Source organism: Sceloporus undulatus, chromosome 3 (assembly GCF_019175285.1).
Source record: "Sceloporus undulatus isolate JIND9_A2432 ecotype Alabama chromosome 3, SceUnd_v1.1, whole genome shotgun sequence".
NCBI classification, from domain to species: domain Eukaryota; kingdom Metazoa; phylum Chordata; class Lepidosauria; order Squamata; family Phrynosomatidae; genus Sceloporus; species Sceloporus undulatus.
In genome coordinates, this window is record NC_056524.1 from 161,861,683 (window position 1) to 161,873,692 (window position 12,010).

Here is a 12,010-nt window from a genome sequence, read left to right on the forward strand (position 1 = left end):
GAAAAGCAGTCTGGGATAACATAAGAGTTCTGTCTTTGGCATTAGGCCTATAATGGCTCATTCAGAAATTTGAACCATTGCTGAATGTGAACTATGAAGTGATGAGTATGCAATTGTGAATTGGCTCTTAGTATCTGATTCAACAGGGATAATTCATACATTTTTAAATCAGCTTTGATTTGTTTAGATTGGTACTCATGTGGGAGAAGAGAACATGAGCAGGTTCCATGGGCAAGAAGTAGTAAGACTGTAGGCATCACTACTTGACATAAAAATAAAATGTACTTAAACATGTATTTTTTTAAAAAAATATGTATGTTAGCTGTTCTGGGAGTCAGCCACATGAAAAGTGGAATTAATATCACATCAATCAATCATACAGTTCTGTTGTCGTTTCCATAGTTATTCTTATCCTATGATGGATGATTTGGCCCTAAACTGGTTTGTCCTAGATTTACCTAGGAATATCAAATTCAGTACAACTTAGTTCCAAGTAAATATGGATAGGTTTGAGTAATAGGATTGGGCTGCCCCATTATTTTCTTCTATATCTGTTCTAATTCATTTTCTTTCCATCTTCCAATGTGTCCATGATTGAATGCCCTCTCCTATGTTTGCCCATTTCTGCAAATCTATTCTCAGCACCTGCTCTTGTAATTTTGACTGTCAGTGTCCATGCTACACATTCAATGCATGATGGATGATTATTTATCTTGCTATCTCTACTAGAGTCTAGACATCCTTCCTTTCCTTTTTCACTTCATACCTCCATTCATTTTTGGTGCCAGTGGCATTATTCTTCCCTTGGCTGATTTCATTTTTGGTTAATATATCCATTGGGGACTCTGTTTTTCCTCCAAAACTCAAGCAAGTCACTCAAGCAAGTCACATTATTCACATCAGAGCTATATCTTCTGGGAACCTTGCACTATTGTTTCTTCTCCCCATACACACTGTTAATATTGATGCAGAAGGAGGAAGAGGGTATATTAATGATCAAGAATAAATAATCTTGATGAGAATAGCACCAAATCTACAATATATTATGTTTAATAAATATAATATTTGAGATATTTTTGCACAGGTAAAAGCTTTCTTTTAGTCAACGTTTCCGACAGTGGTAGGCCCATGCCTCCAAGAACTCCTAACAGAACATGAAGGTTTTAACTACCCTTTGATTCTTGTATCTAGTGTCAGCTAATCTAGGTACATTTTTTTGCTTTTTAGTCTGAAAATGTCATTTAGTTATCGTGACCAACTCCTGTTAATACCAAATGACAGCTCCATGATACTTTACCAATGGGAGAAGTGTGCAGGGATGGCTTTGTGACACTTTACCCACATGAGAAGGATGGGAGAAGTGTGCAGGGATGTGATCCCCGATCGCACAACTAGCCATGTTTAAGGACAGGAGAAGAACGGGAGAAAGATGCTGTCCCTCCAGTGTGATAATCTCCTCAATGAGGTTCAGGTGTCTTTATGTGCTGTACATACGACTATACCAACCATCTTTGCTACATTCGTAATCACAGGGAATCAGTCTGGAGTAGTAACTCTGCTGTAGATACTGCATATAGATCTACAGATTTGTCAACGGCCTCATGATCCTCATGCCTATTAAAATTTAATCTTTGGATTTTTCTCAGGGACATTTTTCAGGAGCTCTTTTTGGTTCACTAAATTATTAATGTCATTAAAATTTATAATTTTCCTTCATTACCTCTAGGAAAATTGGGGTTTTAATGTGAAACATAATTGTCTCATTTTGCAATTTGTGTTATGATAACCGAATGCAACTAGAGTGGATTTAAATATTTCCCCCAAGCCAAGTAGCTAGGTATTGCAAACACAATAATGTATGTCCTTTATGTGCAAATAAATAAATACAGAAATGGGCTAAATACCAGGAGTACCCGCTTCTTAAATAATAATCTTTACATTCCTGCATATGCAAGTTTTGTAAATATTTTGTTTCTGAGCTGAAAAAACATCCCCCCCTTACAAAGAGTGCTGGAGATTAACCCACAGGTATGCACCAGATATGTAAATTCTTGTTTTTCCTGTTCATATGAGAATGGAAAATCTCATTTTTCCTCTTCTCATTGGGCAAGGTGCATGTATTTACAAATAAAGTAGTACATTTATGAGGAGTGTGTGTGTGTATATTCAAATTGTGTGAATAATATGGAAGATATGACTGCTTCTTTGCTGCCTAGACTTTTTCTCTAAAAAAGAAGCACAGAATAGGTTGTTGATCAATTCTCTGGGCCTTCTGTGTCTCTTGTGTGTGTATGTATGCATTACTTAACTAAAGGTAAAGAGACTAGTTTTGTGCAGAGGATTCCTGCACAAATTGTGAAAACCTAGGTGTGGGAGAAGGAAATATAATCAGCCCTTCACATCTGCAGGTTTGACTTTTGAGGTTTTGATTATTTATGGATTATTTCCTGTAGCCTCTGCCATTTTTAACTGGGACTGCAAGCCTCGCAAGACAGAGAGACTGCATACATACAGTGAGTCTTGTAAACCCCTATTAAAAAAATGGTGTAGGGCAGCTTCAGAGATGGCAGCAAGCCCTACTAGCCACCTGCTGCTGCCATAGAGGCATCCACACTGGACTGAATCTGCAGATTGTACTTTTTTGTGTGTTAAATATGGTTTGAGTGTGCCTAGAGTTATTCATAGTTAATCCACTTTCGTAGGGGTTCTGCACTCCCAACCCTGGTAAATGTGGAAGGCTGACTGTATTCATTCTTTAATTCTGACTCAAAAGATCAAAACTCTCATACTGATCGCTAATTTTTTGATCTGTTGAGGTAATGTTTCTTGGCAAGGCTACAAAATATGGTGACTTTTCTTTCCATTCTTGGATTGTCACATAGTTCAATGAAAAGTTGTAAAACCAAAATTAGATTAGTAGCATTTCTGCCTGTGAATGCCTGCATAGCCAGCCCAAGACACATTGCTGCCTATGTCAAGATGCCATCCCTCATTTCATGTATAAAACTCAACATGGCTGGCAGCTGAATCTTACTTAACTCTGAGAATGGGCAAAGTCCTTAGATACCCCTGGGAATGCCAGTCTAGTTTTGGAGGTACAAGATACTCTCTGGTACATATAGGCTTGTTATTCAACAGAGGGGACTTGCCAAATCACTCAACTGGGGTAGCTGGTTGGCTGCCATTTCTGCTTTCAAGCATTTCCCAACTGGGGTGATTTATGCTTAATACAGGGCTTGAAATATTAGCCATTTGTGGCCTTAAAGAAGTAATGTATTAGTCTGATATGTGGGTTTCTAAGCAGTGAAAGCTGACCATATTTAACAAGGTATAATATGTCATTTATGTACTGAGCTAACAAGCTTGTATTTTCTTGCTTCCCCTAGTTCTTAACCTTAATAAATGATATGAGAATAAAAGTTCACTAATACCTCATTACAAATATACTGTAAACTGAATAGTGTGACTTCCCCTCATAGTATTTGCCCCAGGACCTTCTTAGGGTAATACTTCATGTACTAAATCAATATATTTTGAATTATCATGCATTTTCAGTGGGATATCCATAATGAGATCTAGATCAGATTTTCAATATATATTTGCCATCAAGACCTATTGTTACAAGAGCAAGTAGATAATGGCAGCTTGACCACAGAAATATTTTAGATTTCTAGATACCTATGTTAATGCTTTCCAAGTCAACAATGCTATTACTATGTGTGAGCTTCCATAATCCTGCCAAACCCTATACCTATAAATATATATTTCAAAAGTCAACAAAGCAGATGATTATAATGATTATCACCATTTTAAAACTATAGCACCATCACTGTACATGGCACTTTACAAGTAAAAGACCAACCAAAAACACCTAGTTCCCTGTGCTCAGGTTTACAGTCTAATTCAAACATGACACCAAAGAAAAGGGGGATGGTAATAGGGGAGGGAACTAAGTACTGTAAAACAGATACTACCTCTTCTCCTCTCCCGCTGAAGCCAGGGATATGGCAATTGGGATGGAGGTAGGGCCTTTCATCTGCTTTTGTGTCTAGGCATAATGGAGCTCTGTCTGCCTCTTTTTTCCCCATATGACATCAGGGCAGTGGCATTTGTGATGAAGGAAGGGCCTGTCATCTGCTTCTGGGCCTAGGCATGATGAAGCTGTGCCTGCATCTTCTTCTCTCTCTCCGAGGCCAGGGAAGTGGATATATAACAACATGTAATAGCATTCCTGAACCCTTCAAATAACATATTCCCTAAACCTTTCAGTGATCTAGGTGAAACCTCCAGCACCATGGGAATCCAGCACAAAGCCAAGCCTCCCATTAGGTAGAGTGAAGTGGTTGCTTCATGCAGCAGGTGTTGGACATCAACACAAACCAGTACTGTATATTGATAATTGTTTATTAGTGTATTTTTGCTTGCAGGGATGAAGGAAAGCTCCATGTGCCATAATAACTTAAGAGAACTTTAGGGCATCTGTACATTGATTTAAGTGGGTTGTAGGAAACCATTTGTGCCTTGCCTCAAGGAACAAAATGTCTTTGACCAGACAGGATCTAATGGGAATGCTAGCATGGCAATTAAAGCTGTGTGTGAGTGTAAGTGTATTCCTTTTTCTATTTCGGTCATTGCATGCCCTGTTTCAATTCTGGAATAATATAATAAATCTACAATAATGTAAAACAACTGGATTAAAGTATGGAGATAGAAGATGAAACATCAAAACATATAATTCTGGACGCATACTAGTGAAATTTGTTGACACCGTTCACCTATTTCTGGGCAAAATTTGAACTACCAGTGTTTATTTGAAGTACTGGCCTTAGAAGTACTAAATTTGAATTACTGGCCTTTAAAGTCCTAAGGGATTAACTCTAGCAATATTTAAAAACATGTTTTCTCTCATTTAAACTTTGCAAAGCCTTGAAATTGACTCCAGAAATCCTGTCCCATCAACATGAATATTTTGATGTGAGAGTATAACTAAGATGACCTTCTTGGTTGTGGTTGTGGTTGTTCCAAAATATTGGAATGCCCTCCCTGATACCTTTATCCACTTTCATAACTGAATCATCCTGTTGTTGATATGTTTGAACTCTTAATTTTGGAAATACAGTGCATAAAGCAAAGAGAAAGAAAGAAATATTCTTTTCTTCTCATACATATTGATTTGAGAGGACTTCAGATGATGATCTTAATGTCTAACTGTAGATTTTACAATGGTGTATGATATGTTTTGTTTTGCTCTTTAAAAAAAATTGAGACTCACATGTCTGCACATTATTTGGGGCATTTTTAAAAACGAAACTAATACAACAAAGAAGCAGACCTAAGTAATCAGCTTCTGAAAGACAACTACTATACTGTAAATAAATTCAAAGTAGTTCACCAATAAAATATAAACAAAATTAAAATAGTAGTAACAACAAAGCAACCACACAATCCAAAAAAGATGCACAAATCAAGGTAATCAACTTCTGAAAGAAAGGGGGAAAATCAAAATACCATAGCCTATCCTTGAACCTTTAGAAGTGAGGTGGAAAACCTGCTCTTAGTAAAGAAAATAATTTCATATTCAGAGTGCTTTAAACCTTTATTTTAAAAAACCACTTTCTGTGAAATACAGCCACCATTAAAACATTGATTTGAAAAGTAATTTTAAAGGATCAGGCACTAAAATGCTCAAATATATTAAATAATACCAAAGATAAATCATCAAGAGGAAAGGACATTTTATAATGTGCTGCTTTATGTATATATGTTACCTGTCACTTTTAATGGCCATGTCTAGAATCCTGCACCAGTTAAGTGAATAACCTAACTAACTACTCCTGGCCTGAGCCCCCCCCCCCCCACACACACATTGACAGAATCATTCACCCATGCTCCAATCCTTGTCAGAATGCACCTTCTTTTCCCCATGCAACTGATGCCCAGCAAAATACATTCAGCTGTGACTTTAGCATGGGTTAATGAAGAAGTCTTGGTCAGATTTGGAGGGGAGTAAGACCAGGAGAGGTTACATAGGGGCTGTGCAGACTGCCTTTAAGGGGCAGCCTGCAGGCACTTCCATTTGGAACCCTGGAAAGTGTGCGATAGCTGTGGTGGCATGGCTGTACGGTGCTCCTTTGGCAACGCACATTGTGTGGTGTGGTGCATGGCATCATGCCACCCTGGGGGTGGAGCCAGGGCATGCATCCTGTAGATGCTGTGCCCCGATTTTGCCCCCAACCTGGCCTTTAAGACTATTGTGTACAGGGTGTTAGTTAAGTATATTTAACTGAGTAGCTGATAGAAGCTTCTGGTGCAAGCCACCTTGAATGCTGGATCGAGAAGAAAAATAAAGATAGGATTTAAATCATCAGGCTAAAACACAATGCATAATAATCCAGTTTGAGATCACTTTAACTGCTCTGGCTCAGTGCTAGGGAATTCTGGGAACTGTAGTTGTGGTACAGAGCTCTTTGATAGAGAAGTCTCAAAAATGTTTCACAAATGTCTTGCAAAACTAAAGTTCCCAGAATTCCCTAGCATTCAGCCTGAACAGTTAATTGGACTCAAACTGGATTATTTATGCAGTGTGTTTTGGCCCATCATCATCAACATCTATGAAAAGTTGATAAAATAGTAACATGCCAATCAATGTAACATGTACTTGCACTATATATATATATATATATATATATATATATATATGAGTAGTTAATAACAGTTATAGAATTAACCATTCTGGTGTTTAGTATTCATGCAGGGATTCACATTTTTCACATATTTTGGCTGACCCCATTAAAAGTATAACTTAACTTTGTTTTTTGTTTCTACCCCTTTTAATTGCATACTTGATGTTTACTGAAAGATTGATCCCATGCTGAGAAAGTACCTTTCATGGCTATTATTACTTCAAAATTAATCAGGTCCACAGAGAAACAAAGGCAAGCCGTTTGGAGCAAACAACCTTGACAGTTTGGGGCTTAGATAAGGTTGTGATAGCATCCCCACCTCTTTGGCTCCAAGCTTTAAAACTCTTGAATGCACTCTGGGAGGTTGATTACTATCATCCTAGTCCCATCTGCACATACTTGATTCTTCCTCTTTTCTGCCCTCTGGGCAGAAATACTTTCTATTTATTGTCATCCTTGGCATGCTGATGGACATAATTTACTGCGTAGATGGCAAATGCTTTGATAAATGGGAACTGGTTTGATCTTAGGGCAGCGGTATCAGTTGAAATGGCTTTGTTAAGGAGGGGCTGACATAGCTCAAGTTCTTGATCCATGTTGTTCTATCCTGCTTTCCACACATGTTCATGGGCATAGTGTAGCAGCTGATTAGATGCACTTTCATGTTCATACTGCATATGTGATCTAACAGTACATTTTTATGAGAATTCAAGTAAGAGTTTGCCACTTTCATGTCATTCTTTCATATTTTATAATCAATTGTATCACTCACTCACTCACTTTATTTAAATTTCTCCTTTCCTCCCAAACTGGGACTCAAGGTAGCATATGGGATAAAAGGAAATACAGGTTCAGTTTCGCTTATCCAAAATTCTTGGGACCAGAAGTGTTTTGGATTTTGGAATTTTTCAGAGTTTGGAATATTTGCATATACATAATGAGATATCTTGGAGATGGGGCCCAAGTCTAAGCATAAATTCATTTAGTTACCTTATAAACATAGCCTGAAGGTAATTTTGTATGTAACATTTTAAAATAATTCTGTGCAAGCAAGAGTGTCACTATTTATGCCACTCATGGGAACAATTTTCAGTTTTGGAGTATGTCAGATTTTGGAATTTGGGGCATATTCCACCTGTATGAAAGATTAAAATATTATTAAACAGTCTATAGAATTAACACAATTTAAAACATTAATTTGCAAGCATGGAGTAAAAGTAATATAGCACTCTATAAGAGAAAGCCCTTTGTTGTTGTTAACTGCCCTCAAGTTGATTTTGACTCATGGCGACCCTATGGATGAGACCTCTCCAAGACCCTCTGTCCTCCACTGCTCTGCTTAATTCCTGCAACCCCATACCTGTGACCTCCTTAACAGAGTCCATCCATCTACCATGTGATCTTCCTATCTTCCTACTTCCCTCTACCTTTCCCAGGATTATTGTCTTTTCCAATGAGTCCTTCCTTCCCATCATGTGTCCGAAGTCTCAGTTTGGTCATCTTGGCTTCAGGGAGGTTTTGGCTTCATCTGCTTTGTTTGTTCTTTTGGCTGTCCATGGTATCCTTAGCACTCTTCTCCAGCACCACATCGCAAATGAATGGATTTTCTTACTGTCTTAACTGTCCAGCTCTCACATCCATACATGGTAATAGGGGAATACAATGCCTTGTATGATTCTAACTTTTGTGCTCAGTTGTTTATCTTTGCCCTTTATAATCTTTTCTAGTTTTTTCATAGCCATCCTCCCCATCCTTAAACTTTTACTGATTTCCTGATTTCAGTCCCCATTTCTATCAGTGTTTGATCCCAGGTATGGGAATTCTTTTACTATTTCTATTTCTTCTTTATCTAGTTTGAACTTGTGAAGGTCCTCAGCGGTCATTATTTTTGTTTTCTTTATGTACAACATTAAGCCTGCCTTTGCATTTTCTTCTTTGATCTTCCTTAGTAGGTGTTCCAGGTCTGTTAGTACTATGGTGTCCTCTGCATATCTTAGATTGTTGATATTCCTTCTTCCTATTTTCACTCTTCCTTCTTCTGTGTCCAAGCCTGCAACTTTCATGAATCCAAGGGTGAAATTTTACACCCATCCCGAATTCACTGGATGCTGTCTCCTCTCCTCCATCAGTGTGGCAGTGGCTGTGGAAACACACACACACACACACACAATCATATCCTGGCATAGAGGGAGTATACACCTTGTTTTAATACTCAGTCATGCTTCCAGTGATCCAATGTGCTTTAAAACATGGTGCACTCACCTTCTATCCCTTGTTCTAAAAGGAAAATAAGGACTTTTTTCCTGCACCTGTGTTACCAATTTTTTTTTCTGTCATATTTGAAAGCCAAAAGAGTCTTGATAACAAAATATCAAGCATGGAAGTAGATGCAGTCTGTGAACCAGCTGTTGGTCACAACTTTGTTAGGGAAATAAATCCATAGATCACAAATTTCTCTGCAAAAACTGTCCACATCTGAACTTATTCATGCAAATGACCTGTAAAGTAAAAGGTAAAGGTTTTCCCCTCTGACAAGGTTGTTAACTTGTGTCAGACTGCAGGGGGCAGTGCTCATCTCCATTACTAAGCCAAAGAGGCAGCGTTGTCAAATACTACCCTGTGGGTCATGGGGCCAGCATGACTGCACAGAACGTTGTTTACATCCCCCAGTGAAGTGGTCCCTATTTATCTACTTGCATTTGCATGCTGTCAAACTGCTAGGTTGGCAGAAGCTGGAACTAGTGATGGGAGCAATGTTTGGGCCTTCAACTGCCAAACTGCCAATCTTGCACTTCAGCCACTGGGTCCCCTGTACCATTAACCTATTGATAGCAATGGAGAATAAGTCTAAATGACTGTCTGAAGATTAGTCTGTGCAAAGAGAGTTACTCTGTGCAAATTCACATTCTTGTTTGTTTGTTTCAGTGTGCAGGAGACAGCATTTTCTGCACACACACAAAAATAACAATTATGTGCAGAAACATTTTGTGCAGGAAGTAATACTTTCTATGTAGAAAATCTTGCAGTTGAGGAATTGCTTTGCAAAATGTTGCAAGTTGTTGGGGTTTTTTGGCACTGAATGCAGTGTTGTTTTTCCTTCAGAAACAGAAAATGTGTTTATATTTGTGTGTGCAATAAAACCAATGCTTAAATTTTGTGCAGAATAAGTCCTGAATGCCAAAGATGCTCACTTGCACAGGATTCCTCTCCTCAGGGTTTTCCAGCACTTAAGAATAATGTTAAAATTGTTTCTTTTTTAAATTTTATATGTATATATTTTAATACTGTTGTTCTGTTTTAAATTGTATTATTTTATATTTGTTGTTTGCCACCTTGAGTCCTTATATTGGGAGAAAGGTGGGATATAAGATAATAATAATAATAATAATAATAATAATAATAATAATAATAATAAATATTTCCCAATATTATTTCCATCTGTAGACTTGGTTGGGAGCCATGCATTCATCTGCATTCTGTTAAACTGTAAAGTCTAGTAGTAGTAGCTATCATAGTGAATGGTGACGTATGCTCAAAGCTGCTATGAGAAAATGTGTCAAATGCCCATAAAGTACATAAAGCTAAACAATTGTCAAAAAGTTATATATGTTCTTCTGTATTAATTCAGACCAGAATGACCAGTATGAAATATAAATTCAATTGCGATTTGATGCTCATGTCCCTATGCCTCCCAGTAAGCAGGAGGTCAGCTTCAAGATGTGAACTAAAGATGACTAACATCTTTAAAGTAAGGGTGCAATTGAAGTGGCATAGGTAGTAGCTGTTGATAAGTTTGCACCTTCCTTTTCTAATTTTTTATGAAGGCATCACTGCTATTAGCCTTGATCTTGTCTTGTGATACTGAATTTCAGCATTGTGGAATGGTAATTAGCCAGAAATCTGGCTAAAAGAGTAAGAAGCAGTTAGAGCACAAAGATGATCCATGAAGATTTACATCTCCAGCCAGGATGGGAACTCAGAGAGTTTGAAAGAACGTTGTGGAGGAAGCGTGTGATGTCCTGTATAATTAACTAAAATTATCATTTTTCTTCATCAGATAAGTCTGAACTTTGAATAGAAAAGAAAAATCAGTGGGGCATAAAAAATACTGAAGCATAAATTCACTCTGTTTTAATTATTTTGCCTATTAATTTATTATAGTTATATGCCTCTGTTCCCTTTGGAAGCCTGATAAGCTTATGTGAACCTTTTAATAAGATGAATCTCATCCAGGCTAAGACCTGCTTGGTTTTAACAAAAGAAGAATGTCAGTTTTTCTCACTTCCAAGTTTCCCCTGTTTTTGTTTTGTTTAAAAAAAATCTTTCACAACAGGACTACAAAGGATGGAGTTAAACTTTTTTTAAAAATATAGAGAAAGATTTGAATTAATGTTTTGTTTTTATAGAGGTGGAGATATTGGAAAGATGTAGGGCGTCTAAAACTGAATTAATGTGTTGTTGTTTTCTTGTAGGAAATCAGCGACAATGAAATTTTAGAACTGGTACACAGTGCTCTTGGGAGGATGACAGTCATAAGACAGATCTTTCCTCTTTCAAGAGAGAACAATCAAAGATGCATGAAGAACAACCACAGAATATCATCACTCCTCTGTGATCCACAGGAAGGTTATCTCCAGATGCTTCAGGTCAGTAGCTTAGCCAAAAAGCAAGAGGACTCGTCCCCTTTTCTTTCCATAGGAAGACAGTGTGACCTCTGGCTTTGCTAGTGTAGTTTCAGAGAACTAATTGAAGGGGAAATGTAAAGGGGAAAAATAAATCTCGGTTTGTTTCCTTTAAGGCAGGTGTAGTAAGCCATGAACGGCCGCGCCCACTTTATTGTTGGACTCTGATCCATACAGACAATGACCAATCATATTCTAGAAAATGGAAATAGAAAATACCTTTCTTGCAACTTTTAGTGGTTTGTTTGTTTGTGGAATTTTTTGGCAGCGGAGCAACGGATCTCAAAACAGTGATATAATAATAAAAAAGACATGCTCCTGGAGGTTTCAAAATGCCTTTAATTTCCGCCCCTGATAGATGGCACAGAATTCTACACAATTCCCACTCCTGGTTTACAGGATGTGCCTCCTGTTTGATCCAGTTATCTCAGCCCCCTCCCTATCTTTACTCTATTTCAACCTAATTTCAATTTCACCTTCTGAGCAAATATTATTACCAGGCAATTACACTGACTTCTGTTAAAGCCCATTAGGAAACTTCTTTTGGATTAAGCCATATTATAATCGTGCATTTATTGACTACAGATGTTGAACATAAAGATTATAACAAGGGCTACAGTTGGATACTTGATTTCATTATATATA

At 37.6% G+C, this 12,010-nt stretch overlaps 1 protein-coding gene across 8 annotated transcripts in view; it reads left to right on the forward strand.

The window, feature by feature from the left end:
• The window catches only part of GRID1 (glutamate ionotropic receptor delta type subunit 1), an 887,376-nt gene that overhangs the window by 692,307 nt on the left and 183,059 nt on the right, over positions 1-12,010 (forward strand). For all 8 annotated transcript variants that reach the window (XM_042459512.1, XM_042459516.1, XM_042459515.1 and 5 more), the window contains exon 6: positions 11,156-11,329. In XM_042459512.1, the coding sequence (XP_042315446.1) occupies positions 11,156-11,329 (174 nt within the window). The remainder of the gene's footprint in view (positions 1-11,155; positions 11,330-12,010) is intronic.